This window comes from Saccopteryx leptura, chromosome 6 (genome assembly GCF_036850995.1).
Source record: "Saccopteryx leptura isolate mSacLep1 chromosome 6, mSacLep1_pri_phased_curated, whole genome shotgun sequence".
Classification (NCBI taxonomy): Eukaryota; Metazoa; Chordata; class Mammalia; order Chiroptera; family Emballonuridae; genus Saccopteryx; species Saccopteryx leptura.
In genome coordinates, this window is record NC_089508.1 from 106,382,267 (window position 1) to 106,399,655 (window position 17,389).

The following is a 17,389-nucleotide window of genomic DNA, read 5'->3' on the forward strand; positions in this document are numbered from 1 at the left end:
GCAGAAGTCCCGGGTTTGATGCCTGGCCAGGGCACACAGGAGAAGTGCCCATCTGCTTCTCCACCCCTCCCCCTCTCCTTCCTCTCTGTCTCTCTCTTCGCCTCCTGCAGCCGAGGCTCCATTGGAGCAAAGATGGCCAGGGCGCTGGGGATGGCTCCTTGGCCTCTGCCCCAGGCGCTGGAGTGGCTCTGGTTGCAACAGAGGACGCCCCGGAGGGGCAAAGCATCGCCCCTGGTGGGCGTGCCGGGTGGATCCCAGTCGGGTGCATGCGGGAGTCTGACTGTCTCTCCCTGTTTCCAGCTTCAGAAAAACAAACAAACAAACAAAAAAAAAAACAAAAAAAAAAACTAAGGTGCTGCAAGTATGAGTTGGTGCTTCTCATCTCTCTCTCCCTTCCTGTCTGTCTGTCTGTCCCTCCATCTCTCTCTCTCTCACTAAAAAAAAAAAAGTTCTGGGTGCTGTGGGTGTATATAAAAAAATACAGTACATGTTTTAAAGGAGTACTAGGTATTATGAGAGTATGTAAAAATAATATTGCCACTAAAACCAGACGCTGAGGAACAAAATTGTTGTAAACTACCATACCTCATATCTGCGGGTTTACGTAGAGACACCGAGTCCAGATGAATTTTGAAGGGTTTTTTTAAAAGGAGGAGATTTATTAATATACCAGCCACATATGACTGACACGGGGCATATCTGACCCAAATCATGCAGCCCCAAATGTATCTCAGGCTGGTTATATACCCTTTGACCACATACAGGTTGGGGGGGCATGACAGCATGACACAATCATTAACAAGCTTATAATGTTTGTCTTAGGGGATTTAAAAACTTTCAAGGTAACACAATGGTGATGTCATTTTACATATCAAAATACATTCATAAACCTTTTAGTGTCTATCTTTCCTCCTTTGCCTAGAGCAGGGGTCGGGAACCTAGGGCTTGCTAGCCAGATGTGGCTCTTTTGATGGCTGCATTTGGCTCATAGACAAATCTTTGATAAAAAAAATAATGTTAAAAATATAAAACATTCTCATGTATTACAATCCATTCATTTCCTGCTGCTCATGTTCATGGTTGCGGGTGGCTGGAGCCAATCACAGCTGTCCTCCAGGACAACACCAAATTTTTATTGGATAATGCGTAATGTACACAGGTCATTGTATGGCTCTCCTGGAATTACATTTTAAAATATGTGACGTTCATGGCTCTCTCAGCCAAAAAGGTTCCCGACCCCTGGCCTAGAGGTACATGTTAATCTCAGGATTCCAGGAAGGGAGGGAGAGCCAAAATCAGTGGAGGGTGGTATGTAAATTCTGTTTTTTATTGAAAGGGTAAGGAAGTTCTTTAGATAACCTTAATCCTTCCAGAGAACTAAAACTAAGTGATCCAGTTGTCCTTGTAAGTCAGGAGACTTTCATATTCTTCTCCCTCCATTTTCCAAAGAAAAGACGGGTCAAAAAGCCTGACTTTTCCTCTTTAAAATGACGTTGCCAATACTAAGTTTTACAGTTCTTTGGCACCTTACCACAAAATAAACAGTTATAGACTGGTTAACCATAAAAGGTAATTGTAAAGCCAGAAGCCAAGGCCAGGGCCACTATCAGAGCAGCCCAGCCCATGCAGGTTCACATTGGATTCGGACAGTCGGTAAAGAAACAACGGAGCCAAAACCTGATAGGCCATTTTCTTTAATTCTAGCTTGCACTCGGCGGGCAAGTAAAAACACACACTGGGCTCCAAAACCCACTCACATTCAGTGCTCACAAAGCTACTGACTTATCTGAGTTTCCTAGAATCAAAGGTTTCTAGCCCACCAGACTTATTCACCTCAGTTCCCCATCTCCTTCCTTATCCCGGATACAAACTCTGCACAAACTGGCATCTCACTCAGCACTCCGCCATCTTGGCTGCTGCTCCTGGCCACATGGCCTCTTTCTGCTCTCTGCTCTGCTCCCTCTGCTCTCTCATGCTAATCATCCCAGGAACCAAGAAAGCAAGCTCCTGTTCTGCCCCTATTTTATAGTGCAGAAATCCAAACCTTTAATCCAATATACAAAACAGGGAAGTCTCTAATACAAAGTCACATTCTGAGGCATGATGGGATTGTACCACCCCACATCAAAAATGGATGGGAAAGGCTTAATGCCAAAACCAAGCCCCAGGCTACAAGGATTCTGCCTGCCCACAGAGACACACATTAATATCACCTGGGCGACGGCCTCACGTGGGCAGCGCCATTTTTAACAAAGTGAGCATAATACATTTTATCTGCCCAACAGTAATCAAATGTTAGTTGATATTGCATCTCATAATTTCCTGGTGTTAGAATCTGTCTTTTCAGATCTTTGCAGTTTGTTAAAATAGAATTTGTATAATAATGAATTTTTTTTATCTGCAACTTTACTGGTTTTCTGTAAAATTAAAACGTGTTGGGCAAATGAGTTTGAAAATTTGTATTTTTTGAGTTTGCTCACTTTTTTTTCTTTTTTTCTTTTTTTTGTATTTTTCTGAAGTTGGAAACGGGGAGGCAGTCAGACATTCCCGTAGCACCCTACCGAGATACACCCAGCATGCCCACCAGGGGGCGATGCTCTGCCCATCTGGGGCGTCTCTCTGTTGCAACTAGAGCCATTCTAGTGCCTGAGGCAGAGGCCACAGAGCCATCCTCAGCGCCCGGGCCAACTTTTGCTCCAATGAAGCCCTGGCTGCGGGAGGGGAAGAGAGAGACAGAGAGGAAGGAGAGGGGGAGGGGTGGAGAAGCAGATGGGTGCTTCTCCTGTGTGCCCTGGCCGGGAATCAAACCTGGGACTCCTTCACATCAGGCCGATGCTCTACCACTGAGCCATCCTGCCAGGGCCTGAGTTTGCTCACTTTTATTGTAATAAAATGGCGCAGGGCAGCCACATGTGTACATGTGTGTGTGTGTATGTGTGTGTGTGTGTGTGTGTTTGCGTGTGTGCGTGCTCGCCCTCAGAGCAGGGCAGTTGATTGCAAATTGTGGATTGCATTCCTGCTTGGGAGGAGCCATTGTTTTGCTAATGTTTGCTGGAGGATGGGTCTTTATTGCCCTAGCTAGTTTTGCAGAGGAGGAGAAGGTGTACAGATGGGAAACCAGAGCTGAGGGCTTTGCCAGCTCCACTGAGACTGGTGGGGGCCTTTGATTCTAGGAAGAACCAGAGAATGTGGAGAATGCGTCAGGGCTTTGGGAGCCCTGAGTGATAGGGGAGTGTTTTCCCCGCCTGTTTGCTTGTTGGCCTGTGTGAGACTCTTAAGAAAGGAATGGCCCACCATTTTTTGGTTCCACTTTTTCTTTACTGTCTGTCCGAATTCAGTGAGAACCTGCATGGCCACAACAGTGATGGCCATGGGCCATACAATATCAAAATTCAGAAAATACCTTCAATTTTTAATTGTTAGATTTTTGTACCAAACTACTTTCTGCCAGTACCAAACTACTATAACTGCCACCTCCCCAACTCCCCAAATAGAGGTTGGAATCACGTCATAGATTCTTTTACAGATTTTTAAACTTACTAATCTAGTTTCTTTTGATAAGGGGTAGACAAATTATAGGCTATGGGCCAGATCCTACTAACCACCAGTTTATATAAAGTTTTATTGGAACAAAGCATGCTTATTCATTATGAATTATCTGTGGTTGCTTTTCCAGAGATCAGTAGTTGTAACAGAAACTATAGCTGGAAAGCCTAAAATATTTACTTCCTGACTTTGACAGGAAAAGTTTGCTCACTCCTGCTTGAGATGATAAAACTTGGGTTTTACTATATCAAAAATTAATATTAGGCCCTGGCCGGTTGGCTCAGTGGTAGAGCGTCTGCCTGGTGTGCAGAAGTCCCGGGTTCGATTCCCGGCCAGGGCACACAAGAGAGGCGCCCATCTACTTCTCCACCCCTCCCCCTCTCCTTCATCTCTGTCTCTCTCTTCCCCTCCCACAGCCAAGGCTCCATTGGAGCAGGGTTGGCCCAGGCGCTGAGGATGGCTCCTTGGCCTCTGCCCCAGGTGCTGGAGTGGCTCTGGTCGGGACAGAGCGACGCCCCGGAAGGGCAGAGCATCGCCCCCTGGTGGGCAGAGCGTAGCCCCTGGTGAGTGTGCTGGGTGGATCCCAGTCGGGTGCATGCGGGAGTCTATCTGACTGTCTCTCCCCGTTTCCAGCTTCAGAAAAATACAAAAAAAAAAAAAAAAAAATTAATATTAAATTTTAAAAAGAAAGCTCTTAAAAATGTCTTTAATAAAAATCTTTTTATGAAATGTAATGATTAGAGCAAATAAATGCCTTTTTTATTTATTTTTATTTTTATTTTTATTTACAGAGATAGAGAGTCAGAGAGAGGGATAGACAGGGACAGACAGGAACAGAGAGATGAGAAGCATCAATCATTAGTTTTTTGTTGTGCGTTGCGACTTCTTAGTTGTTCATTGATTGCTTTCTCATATGTGCCTTCACCATGGGGCTACAGCAAACCAAGTAACCCCTTGCTTGAGCCAGTGACCTTGGGTCCAAGCTGGTGAGATTTTTGCTCAAGCCAGATGAGCCCGCGCTCAAGCTGGTAACCTCGGGGTCTTGAACCTGGGTCCTTCCACATCCCAGTCCAACGCTCTATCCATTGCGCCACCTCCTGGTCAGGCTGAATGCCATTTTTAATTACATATTATATATAGATAATATTACTTGAAATTCTGTTTATATTCAACTGATATTTCAGTGAGAAATATGAATTGTGTTTCAGCCTTTTTTTTTTTTTTAAGCGAAGAAAAAAGAGAGGAAGAGAGGGAGAAGAGTCAGGAACGGAGAGAGATGAGAAGCATTAACTCATCATAGTTGTGGCACTTTAGTTGTTCACTGTTGGGCAGATAAAATATATTATGCTCACTTTGTTAAAGATGGCGCTGCCCACGTGGCAGCCGATCGTCCAGGTGATATTAATGTGTGTTGGGGGCGGGCTGTGGGCAGGCAGGATTGCTTGAGGCTTGGTTTTCGGACTAAGCCTTTCCCACTCTTTTGATGTGGGGTGGTGCAATCCCATCATGCCTCAGATAAGTGACTTTGTACTAAAGACTTCCCTATTTTGTATATTGGATTAAAGGTTTTGATTTCTGCACTATAAAGTGGGACAGACTGGGAGCTTGCTCTCTCTCCGTTCCTGAGATTAGCATTAGAGGAGAGAGCAGAAAAGAAGAGCAGAGAAAGGCCACATGGAGGAGGCCAGGAGAAGCAGCCAAGATGATGGAGTGTTGAAGGAGAAGCCAGTTTGTGCAGAGAGAAGATGAGGGAACAGAGGTGAATGAGACTGGTGAAGTTAGAAACCTTTGATTCTAGAAAACTCGGATAAGTCAGTGGCTTTGTGAGCACTGAATGAGTGAGTTTTGGAGCCCAGTGTGTGTTTTTACTTGCCTGCCAGGTCCAAGCTAGGATTAAAGATGATTGGCCCACCAGTTCTTGGCTCCATTGTTTCATTACCACCTGTCCAAATCTAATGCAAACCTGCATGGGCGAGGCCGCTGTGATGGTTGCCATGGCTACTGGCTTCACATTCACTGATTGCTTTCTCATGCTTGCTTTGACGGGAGACTCCAGCCGAACCAGTGAACCCTTGCTCAACCAAGCAACCTTGGGGTCATGTTTATGTTCTCATGCTCAAGTAGGATGATCTCGCGCTCAAGCTAGTGACCTTGGGTCCTCAGCAACCCAGGTTGACACTCTGTCCACTGCACAACTACCTGGTCAGGCCTTTTTGTATATTTAAAAAATTTTTTTTGAAAAGAATAAAACTAAGAGTTAGAGTTAGTTAATGGAGATAGTAGCTAAGTTTCTACTAGTTATGGTCCAGCCAGGGTGTTTTGATACATTAAAGCTGTCTAAAGAAGATAAAGTAGTTGAGCCAGTGACTGATGGGGACCTTAGGGAGCAGTTAGAAGCTGCTTCTGCTCTGATGGGAATGAATTCGGATAGATTGGAGCATGATGATGTAGTGTGAAAGGTCTCAGCTCTGCTCACTGACTGGGACTTTTGAATCAGATCCATCCAGTTAGTATGATGACTGGAGATTAAACCTGCTCTCTGACTTTCACTTTTTTATAAGGTGTTCTAAAAAGTCATGGTCCAAAAGGATATTTTGATTTCAGGACAACCATAAATCAAATCTTATATCAAAGGGTAAAACAGAGTGGGTAGGAATAGCTTACCGTGACTAGGGATCAGGGATAGAAAGGTGGTGTTGGGCAGATAAAATATATTATGTTCACTTTGTTAAAGATGATGCTGCCCACGTAGAAGCCCGTCGCCCATGTGATATTAATGTGTGTTGGGGGGCAGGTTGTGGGCAGGCAGGATCCTTGTATACTGGGGCTTGGTTTTAGGACTAAGCCTTTCCCACCCTTTTTGATGTGGGGTGGTGCAATCCCATCATGCCTCAGATAAGTGACTTTATATTAGAGACTTCCCTATTTTGTATTTTGGATTAAAGGTTTATTATAAAGTGGGGCAGACCGGGAGCTTACTCTCTCGGTTCCTGAGATTAGCATTAGAGAAGAGAGCAGAGAGGCCACATGGAGGAGGTCAGACGACGCAGCCAAGATGGTGGACGCTGAGAAGCCAGTTTGTGCAGAGTTTGTGCAGGGCAAAGGAAGGAGATGGGGAACAGAGGTGAATAAGTCTGGTGAGCTAGAAACCTTTGATTCTAGGAAACTCAGATAAGTCAGTAGCTTTGTGAGCACTGAATGAGTGGGTTTTGGAGCCCAGTGTGTGTGTTACTTGCCCGCTGGATTAAAGATGATGGCCCACCAGTTTTTGGCTCCATTATTTCTCTACCGACTGTCCGAATCCAATGCGAACCTGCATGGGACAGACATCTGTGATGGTGGCCGTGGCTACTGGCCATACAGGTGGCTTGGATGGGCCATATGTTGTCCACCTTGTTAATGAACACAATAAGTGGGCTGGTCTTTTATTAAGGGACAGGATTTGTTTGAATCCTTGGGACAGGCTAGGGAAAATTGTTTTTGTTATTTTCAGGTTAATCAATAGATGGCCCATGCTATCAAGGTTTTCATGATCTCAGTGTCCTATACAGTGGTTATAGTTACTGTCAGTGATGACCACGTGTGTAAACAGAACAACAAATGCCTATGTTTTTTGGGTTGGATATATCTAGATTCAGTTCGTGGCGAATGACTAAACTTACCTTTGGGAAAGGAGGAAAGAGAAGAGCCATATCTGTTTTCTAAGAAGGACCTTAGATCAGTTGTCCCCAACCTTTTTTGGGCCATGGACCGGTTTAATGTCAGAAAATATTTTCACGGACTGGCCTTTAGGGTGGGATGGATAAATGTATCACGTGACCGAAAGAAGTGTCAAGAGTGAGTCTTAGACGGATGTAACAGAGGGAATCTGGTCATTTTTTAAAAATAAAACATCGTTCAGACTTAAATATAAATAAAATGGAAATAATGTAAGTTATTTATTCTTTCTCTGCAGACCGGTACCAAATGGCCCATGGACTGCTACCGATCCGTGGCCCGGGGGTTGAGGAACACTGCCTTAGATGATTAAGAGGAACAATGCATAAAAATCAAGTTAAAGCACTGTGCCTTTAACTTGAATTAAAAATATGCTTAATTTATATAACTGGGCAATTCTAGAGCACTATTTTTTTTTATCAGTACAATCCCATCTCTGCAAATGTAGTTCAAAGAACTTAACTAGTAGTTGAACAGTAATCATGGATTTAAATTACGTTTGGTCATATTTACAAGTTTAAGAATCATTATAACCTGACCTGTGATGGCGCAGCAGATAGAACACTGACCTGGAACACTCAGGTCGTGGATTTGAAACCCTAGGTTTGCCAGGTCAAGGCACTTATGACAAGCAACCAATGAACAGCTAAAGTGAAATCACTACTTCTCGTTCCCTGCCGCCTTCTCTATTAAATCAATAAAATACCCTTTTTCATTCTGATGACATGAAGATATATTTTTTTAATTCTTTTTAAAAAGATTTTATTTATTCATTTAGAGGAGAGAGGAGAGAAGAGAAGGAGGAGCAAGAAGGATCAACTCCCATAGGTGCCTTGACCAGGCAAGCCTGGGATTTCGAATCAGCAATCTCAGTGTTTCAGGTTGATGCTTTATCCACTGCACTACCACAGGTCAGGTGAAAAAAGAATCCTTATAGAGGACAAAGTTTTGAACTCTGGACTATCCTAGAGAATCTTATCACATGGATTCTAATCATGACAGTCCTGTAGCCCTGTATCATTTGCTTTGTTTTAGTTTCTACAGTGTGTCCGTCAAGTCATGGTGCACTTTTGACCGGTCACAGGAAAGCAACAGTAGACGATAGAAATGTGAAATCTGCACCAAATAAAAGGAAAACCCTCCCAGTTTCTGTAGGATGATGTGGCAGCATGTGCGCATGCGCAGATGATGACATAACACCGTGTATACAGCGGAGCAGCCTACGGCCATGTCAGTGGAGATGTGGACAGTATAGAGGAAAGTTCAGTGTGTTCTGTGGCTCGCTAAATTCGAATCTGTGACCAAAGTGTAACGTGAATATCTGCGCATTTATAACAAAGCGCCACCACATAGGAATAACATTACTCGGTGGGATAAGCAGTTGAAGGAAACCCCATTCTGGTAGGTCATCAGTCAGTGACGAGTCTGTAGAGGCTATACGGGATAGCTACCTAAGGAGCCCTAAAAAATCTGTGCGTGAGCCCACATCGAACTGCTCTGAATAGGTATGAAACTGGGAGAGTTTTCCTTTTATTTGGTGCAGATTTCACATTTCTATCATCTTTTGTTGCTTTCCTGTGACCTGTCAAAAGTGCACCATGACTTTATGGACACTCTGTAAATTGTACCAGTAATACATGAGTATGTTCTTATCACAAAACAAAACAAACAACAAAACACAACAATGAATAAAAAACCTCTTTGACCTGTACCTCCTCTCCCATTTTCACTGTTGCCAGATATTTTTTCACAATATTTTTACTGTGCCTTCTCAAGATGTTTTATTTGGCCTGCACAGTGCTTTAAATTTCTTTTCGATTTAATGTCTTTTAAGTTGAGGCATGCTTTCTCCAAAGAGTCTATCTTTCCATCTATAGCTTTACTCATTTTTGGGTTTTGGTACCTGTTTGGCCCTAAAAGGCATTTGAACTTAGGGCTTCCATATTGAGGGAAGGAGAGGTACAGAATTCAGCTGAACTGGTTATGTTTTGGTCACACATAGCTAAGCTCAAATCCAAAGATTTGGAGTTTCCTAATATGAACTGTTATTTTCTTTTATGTATCTACCATATATCTGTGTCTATATGGTTTACCTTTGAGATTACACATTAGTCCTGTCACAGTTATTATTTAAAATGATTGATTTCAGCAAGTCTTCACATGTTATGCAGTATTGGAACTGCTATGACTTGAAGTGTGGTGCTTGATTTCTTAGCTGTTGACTTAAACAGAATTAAAGTTGATTAGTTAATACGGACAGAAAACTTTCCTAACTTGGTGAAGGAAAGAGACATAAAACTCCGGAAGCACAGAGAGTTCCAAATAAAATTAACCCAAAAAGGCCCACACCAAGACACATCATAATTAAAATGCAAAAGTTTAGAGATAGACAATCTTAAAAAGAGCAAGAGAAAAGCAGTTACCTATAAAAGAGCTCACATAAGACTGTCAGATGATTTCTCTACCAAAACTTTGCTGGCTGGAAGGGTTTGGCAAGAAATATTCAGTGATGAAAAGCAAGGATCTACAACCAAGATTATGGCACTTTTCCTAGCAAAGCTATCATTTAGAATCAAAGGACAGATAAAGAGCATCCCAGACAAACAAAAGCTGAAGGAGTTCATCACCACCAAACCAGTGTCATATGAACCGTTAAAGAGTCTTTTTCTTTCTTTTTTTTTTTTAAATTCAGTGAGAGGAGGGGAGGGAGAGACAGAATTCTGCATGTGCCCAGACCAGGATTCACCCAGCAAGCCCACTATGGGGCAGTGCTTTGCCCTGGGGCGTTGCTCTGTTGCTCAGCAGCCAGGTTCTTAGAGCTTGAGGCAGAGGCCATGAAGCCATCCTCAGCGCCTGGGGCCAACTCACTATAATCGAGCCATGGCTGCAGGAGGGGAAGAGAGAGAAATGAAACGAGAAGGGAGACGATGGAAAAGCAGATGAGTGCTTCTCCTGTATGCATGCCATGACCAGGAATTGAGCCCGGGACTTCTACACACCGGGCTGATGCTCTAGCACTGAGCCAGCTGGCCACGGTGTTAAAGGGTCTTTTTTAAGAACAAGGAAAAGAAAAGTAAAAAAAATATGAACTATAAAATGGCAATAAATACATATCTATTAACAATTGATTCTAAGAAACAAAATAAATGAACAAGCAGAACAGAAAGAGACGTATAGAAACAGAGAACGTTTTGACAGTTGCCAAATGGGAGGGAGTTTGCGGGGAATGGGTGAAAAAGGTGAAATTATTTAATACAAATTGGTTGCTACGGAATAGTCATGGGGATGTAAAGTCAATATTCTAGTAACTGTATGATGTCAGATGGGTGTGAGATTTATCGGGAATGATCACTTATTAAGTTATATAATGTATAATTAATTGCTGAGGTGTACAGCTGAAACCAATATAATAATATTTGTCAGCTATAATTCAAAATAAAAAAGGATAAAATTTTTAAAAATTTAAAGTTAAATGGATAAGTTCTATTTTTTCACTTTGATAGTGAGTATGCAGATATTTGCTTTGTTATTTTTTAAACTCTTCTTAGATGCTATTGATGCTTTTGTGTGTGCGTGATCTGTTTTATTATATTGAAAACTATTTAAAGACTGGCTTATATTTTTCATTTCCTAAAATAAAGCAACCTGGAATTTTTTTTGGTTATATGAGTGAAAATTAGTCTCACTTGAAACTCTTTTCTTAATTTATTATCGATATTAGATGAGTAACGAAAGAGGCTTTGAAAATGTAGAACTGGGAGTCATTGGAAAAAAGAAGAAAGTCCCAAGGAGAGTCATCCACTTTGTCAGTGGTGAAACGATGGAAGAATACAGCACAGACGAAGATGAAGTGGATGGTCCGGGAAAGAAAGATGTTTTGCCTACTGTTGATCCAGTGAGTTTGATGCTGGGGATCTTTTTGTCAGTGGATTTTGTTTTGATTGATTTATTTTCCATTAAACATTGAATGGAAGGGGCCTTTTGAGGTTTTAATCAACTATATTCTGATTACAAAATATACATTCTAATTTTTGTAGAAAATACCTGATTTATATAACGTGGGTGGGTGTATTTCCCACATTTCAGCCTGAAGTAGCTTTTGGGTTGTTGTTTTTTAATCATTTTTTATTTTTCAGTTACAGTTGACATATTAGTTTCAGCTGTACGGCCCAGTGATTAGACATTATATAACTTAATAAGCGATCATCCAAATAAATCTCATACTCATCTGACACCATGCATAGTTATCAGAATATTGACTATATTCCCTATGCTGTACTTTATATTCCATGACTATTCTGTAGCAACCAATTTGTACTTCTTAATTCCTTTACTTTTATCACTCATCCCTCCAACTGCCCTCCCATCTGGCAACCCATGAAATGTTCTCTTTATGCATCATTTCTGTTCTGCATCATTTATTTTGTCTTTTAGATTGTTGATAGATATGTACTTATTGTGATTTTATTGTTCATATTTTTTATCTTTTTCTTCTTAAAAAAGACCCCTTACCATTTCATATAATACTGGTTTGGTAGTGATGAGCTCCTTTAGCTTTTTCTTGTCTGGGAAGTTCTTAACTGTCCTTTGATTCTATATGATAGTTTTGCTAGATAGAGTAATCTTGGTGTAGGTCCTTGCTTTTTATCATTTTGAATATTTCTTGCCCCTCTCTTCTGACCCTGCCAAGTATCTGTTGAGAAATCATCTGATCGTCTTATGGGAGCTCCCTTGTAAGTAACTACTTTTCTCTTGCTATTTTTTTTTTTTTTTAAGATTTGATATATTGATTTTAGAGAGAGAAGAGAGAGAGCGAGAAAGAGGGTAGGAGCAGGAAACATCAACTTATATGTACCTTTGACCAGATAAGCCTAGGGTTTTGAACCAGCAACCTCACCATTCTAGGTTGACACTCTATCCACTGCACCATCTTAGGTCAGCTTCTCTTGCTGTTTTTAAGATTGTCTCTTTGGCCTGCCCAGGTGGTGGTGCAGTGGATAGAGCGTCGGACTGGGATGTGGAGGACCCAGGTTTGAGACCCCAAGGTTGCCAGCTTGAGTGCGAGCTCATCTGGTTTGAGCAAGGCTCACGGAGCCCAAGGTTGCTGACTCGAGCAAGGGGTCACTTGGTCTGCTGTAGCCCCCCAGTCAAGGCTCATATGAGAAATCAATCAGTGAACAACTAAGGAACTGCAATGAAGAATTGATGTTTCTCATCTCTCTCCCTTCCTGTCCCTATCTGTCCCTCTCTCTGACTCCCTCTGTCTCTCCCACAAGAAAAAAAAAATTGTCTCTTTGTCTTTAACCTTTTGCATTTTAATTTGATATGTCTTGGTGTGGGCCTCTTTGAGTTCATCTTGTTTGGAACTCTGCACTTCCTGGACTTGTATGTCTATTTCTTTCACCAGGTTAGAGAATTTTTTTGTCATTATTTTTTCATGTCGTTTTTCAATTTCTTACTTTCTTTCTTCTCCTTCTGGCACCCCCCATGATGTGAATTTTAGTACACTTGAAGTTATCACAGAGGCTCCATACACTGTCTTCATTTTTTTTTAAATTGATTTTAGCGAGAGAAAAAGGGACAGAGAGAGAGAAAGAGACAGGGACAAGAGAGAGAGAGAGAGAGAGAGATAGAGACAGGAACTTCGGGCTGTTTCTGTATGTGTCCTGAAGGAGGATCAAACCTGCAACCTCTGTGCCTCAGAATGGTAGCTCTAACCAACCAAGCTAGTCGGCCAACGGTAAATTGTGTTTTTTTTCCTGCTGTTTTGGTTGGGTGTTTTTTGCTTTATTATATCAAATCACTGATTTGATTCTTGGCATCATCTACTCTACTGTTGATTCTCTGAAATTATTCATTTTATTAGTGTAGCCTTTTTTTTTTTAATTGATTTTGGAGAGAGGAAGGGAGAGCGTTAGAGAAAGACAGGAACATCTATCTGTTCTTGTATGTGCCCAGACTGGGGATCGAACTGGCAACCTCTGTGCTTTGGGACGATGCTCTAACCAACAGAGCTATCGAGGGCTGACTATTTTTTATGGTTTCTATGCCCTTTTCCATGCTGTTTAAGTTCTCACTAAGTTCCTTGAGGATTCTTATAACCATTGTTTTTAACTGTTAGTTTGCTGGCCTCCATTTTATTTAATTCTTTTTCTGGGAATTTCTCCTGTTCTTTCATTTAGGACCTGTTTTTTCCCCTGCATTTTGGCTGCTTCCTTATGTTTGTTTCTTTGTATTAGGTAGAGCTGCTACATCTTTCTGAACTTGGTAGAGTGGCATTGTGTCATAGGTGTCCTGTAGGGCCCAGTGGCACAGTCTTCTCAGCTGGGCACTCCAGCTGTACACATGCATGGGCTGTTTGTACTGTTCTGTTGTTGTTGAGCCTTGATTGTTGTTGGTGTCACTGGGAGGTACTGACCCCCTCCCCTCCAGGCTTACTGGTTATGAGTAGCAGCTGTGACTATAATAGCTGCTGTGCAGGAGTTGATCCTATGGAGCAGGACTTGCCTCAGTTGAGCTTTAGTGCTGAGTCTGCCCCTTGAGTGTGTCACTTGTGAAAATAGCAGGGTTGTAACTGGTGGTGTCTTAACTGTTCACCAGGTGCACTGGTCTGGGGCCTCCTGGGAGGTTCAAGGTCAGCCATCACCTCTACCCTGCCTGGGGCCATCCTACATGAGCAACAGAGTGATCTGCAGAAGACTGCTACTTTACTGGGCCTGGAGGTGTCCAAGAGAGGCCAAGCTGCAAACCAAGACTGGCTCTGCTAATGCCAGGTCTGGGGTCACTTAGCTAGATATGAGGCATACGGAGGACAGATGCTGCTTGTTTGAGGAATTTTAGGAAAATCTGAAAATTGAGGCAAGAGAGACCACTGGAAAGAGCTTGGGTGGGCCCAAAAGTTGGGTGAGGCAGAGTCTCAGGGATCACCAGGGCAGGGTGAACAGTGTGAACCAGGTTGATATGTTGCCTGCCTGCCTGCTCTGTGGGGAGAGGGCTTATCAAAGGAACAGTGGCCTTTGCCAGCACTTATGTTTGAAAGAAAGCTGATCTTCCTGCCCTCACTTTGATGCCAGACCATTTAGTTCCTTTCTATATGTGCCTGGTCCCTTTCAAGCTGCTGACCAAGCATTGGAGCTTAGAGTGAGTCCAACTATGTTTTTGCAGGCCCTATAAAAGTAACTCCCTTTTTCTTCAGCAGCCCTGTTTCTTCCTCAGCCTCAATCCTCACCAGTTTTTACAGTTAAAAGTTATGGGAACTTCTCTTCCTGACTCTGGAACCCTGGGCTGGGAAGTGTGGTGGAGGGCAAGAACCTCTGGATCCTCAGAGGGGACTTCTGCAGCCAAGATATCCCTCCTGATTTTAAACCACCACATGTGGATGTGGGACCAACCTGGTCCACATCTCTGCCTCTACTACTGGTCTCCATGTGGCTGCTTCTTTAAATACCTAATAGTAGGACTTCCATTCAGCCAGATTCCAGGTGGTTCTGTAGTCTAGTTGTAATTTTGATATGATTTTTGAAGGATTTGCACTTACCTATCCTGCCATCTTAAACAGAAGTTGTAATGGTTTGTTTTTGAGTCTCAAAGAGTTCTTTGTCAGTTTAGATAGGCACTCCAGTAAGATTTATCCAGCCCCTTTGAATTAAGGACTGTATTATCATGGTAGTTTTCATCCAAAACCTAGGAGCTGTCAGTTGTTTTGGGTTTTTAATTTTTATTAAATGAGAAGCGGGGAGGCAGAGAGACAGACTCCCACATGCACTGTGACCAGCATCCACCCGGCACACTCCCTGTGAAGCAAAGCTCTGTACACCTGGGGCTGTTCCTCTGTTGCTTGGCAACTGAGCTATTTTAGCGCCAAAGGCAAGCAAGGCCAGCAAGGCCATAGAGCCATCCTCAGTGCCTGGAGCTAACTTGCTCCAACCGAGGCATGGCTGCAGGAGGAAAAGAGAGAGAAGGGGGTGTGGAGAAGCAGATGGTTGCTTCTCCTGTGTGCCCTGACTGGGAAAAGAACCCACGACTTCCATACACCGGGCTGACACTCTACTGCTGAGCCAACCAGATATTGCTCAGTTCTTTTTTATGTTGCTTCAAATTTTGATTAGAAGATAGATGGGTACAGTTCTCAATTGTACACCAGCCAAATTTAAGAATTCTAAGTTATAAAAGATGTGACTATAAAATTATAAGATTGCTAACTATTTTTTAAAAAGGAATACCACTCTTCTAAGTAGTCATTTTAAGATTTCAGTTTATTAGAGATTTTCTGACTTTATAATAGTTACTGTTTTAGGCATTGGTGATAACACTAAATGAGCAATGTAAATTTCTACTCTAATGTGCTAGTAGACAGACAGGCAGTAAGCAAGTATATGCTATAATTTTCAGACTACGGAAAGTGCTATGAATAAAGCATAGTAGCAGGATAGAGAATTAATTTATATTTGATTTTTAAAATGTTATTCCTAGTTTTTCATCAGATTTGGCTCAGTAAATTTTGTTTATTAAAAAGAAAGCAGATCCAGATTCTCTATAATAGAAGATATTCAAAGGACTGTGCAATATACTCTGAAGGCAATCAAATGCATTCAGAATACTACAGAAAGAACTGTTGGAATAAATGTCTTTTTTTCTTTTTGATAGAGACAGAGAATCAAAGAGAGAGTCAGAGAGAGGGACAGATAGGGACAGACAGGAAAGGAGAGAGATGAGAAGCATAAATTTTTCATTGTGGCATCTCAGTTGTTCAGTGATTGCTTTCTCATATGTTCCTTGACGGGGGTGAGGGGTGGGGGGGGGGGCTGCAGCAGAGCGAGTGACCCTTGCTCAAGCCAGCGACTTTGGTCTCAAGCCAGTGACCATGGGATCATGTCTGTGATCCCATGCTCAATTTGGCAACCTCGGGGTTTTGAACCCGGGTCCTCTGCTTCCCAGGTCGATGCTCTATCCACTGCGCCACTGCCTGGTCAGGCTAAATGTCTTTCTTTTAAGTTACTTTGTAAGGATTATTTGTCTTTATACATTTCTGTGTATTGTCTCAGCCCTAGCTAGTTGGCTCAGTGATAGAGCGTTGGTGGATATCCCAGGTTCAATTCCTGGTAAGGGCACACAGGATAAGTGACAGTCTGCTTCTGCTTCTTCACTCCTCCCCCTTCTCTCTCTCTCTCTCTCTCTCTTTCTCTCCCCCTCTCCTGCAGCTATGGTTCAATGGGTTTGAGTGCATTGGCCCCGGGCACAGAGGATAGCTCCATCCAGCCTCCACCTCAAGCACTAAAAATAGCTCTGTTTCGAGGATTGCCCCAGATGGGCAGAGCATCGGCCCTAGATGGGGGTTACTGGGTGGATCTTGGTTGGGGCACATGTGGAAGTCTGTCTATCTCTCGTCCTCTTACTTGGAAAAGAAGAAAAAATTTATAAATTTAACAATAACAGCAAAGAAAGTCATTGTCTCAAAATTGCCCTCTGTTTAGATGGAAACTGATAATAAAGGCATTGTACAGAAAAAAATACATCCTTGCTTTCCTCAAGATTTCTTCTTTTTAAAAGGTTTATTGAGATATACCATAGTTCACATAGGTTACCAGGCGTCCCCAAACTAGGGCCCGCAGGCCTCAATGCGGCCCCCTGAGGCCATTTATCCAGCTCCCACTGCACTTCTGGAAGGGGCACCTCTTTCATTGGTGGTCAGTGAGAGGACCACTGTATTTGGCAGCCCTCCAATGGTCTGAGGGACAGTGAACTGGCCCCCTGTGTAAAAAGTTTGGAGACCCCTGGTTTAGACTATTTTTCTTTTTTCTTAATTAGCTGTGAATCTCTTAAACACGGCTTTATTTGTAGCACATAAGTTTTTGGATGTTACATCTTCATTTTCATTTATATAAAATTATTTTCTCTTTTTCCTTTTGATTTTTTTATTTGACCTTTTGGTTATTAAAAAGTATGTTGTTTACTTCCCACATATTTGTGTTTCCCACATTTTTTTTCTGTTATTGATTTCTAATTTTACTCCATTGTGGTTGGAGAGTATAATTTATATTATTTCTAACTTTTTAATTTTATTGAGGTTTGTTTTATGGCTTACCTTATGATCTGTCTTGGAGAATGTACTTGAGAAGAATGTGTA

At 42.3% G+C, this 17,389-nt stretch overlaps 1 protein-coding gene and 1 non-coding gene across 3 annotated transcripts in view; both read left to right on the plus strand.

The window, feature by feature from the left end:
• FAM177A1 (family with sequence similarity 177 member A1) overlaps positions 1 to 17,389 on the plus strand; it is a 31,722-nt gene that overhangs the window by 4,437 nt on the left and 9,896 nt on the right. For both annotated transcript variants that reach the window (XM_066388343.1, XM_066388342.1), the window contains one exon: positions 10,985 to 11,158. In XM_066388343.1, coding sequence (XP_066244440.1) covers positions 10,985 to 11,158 — 174 coding nt within the window. The remainder of the gene's footprint in view (positions 1 to 10,984; positions 11,159 to 17,389) is intronic.
• Positions 3,811 to 3,886, plus strand: TRNAT-GGU (transfer RNA threonine (anticodon GGU)). The gene has a single exon. It is a non-coding gene; the product is annotated as a tRNA-Thr (tRNA).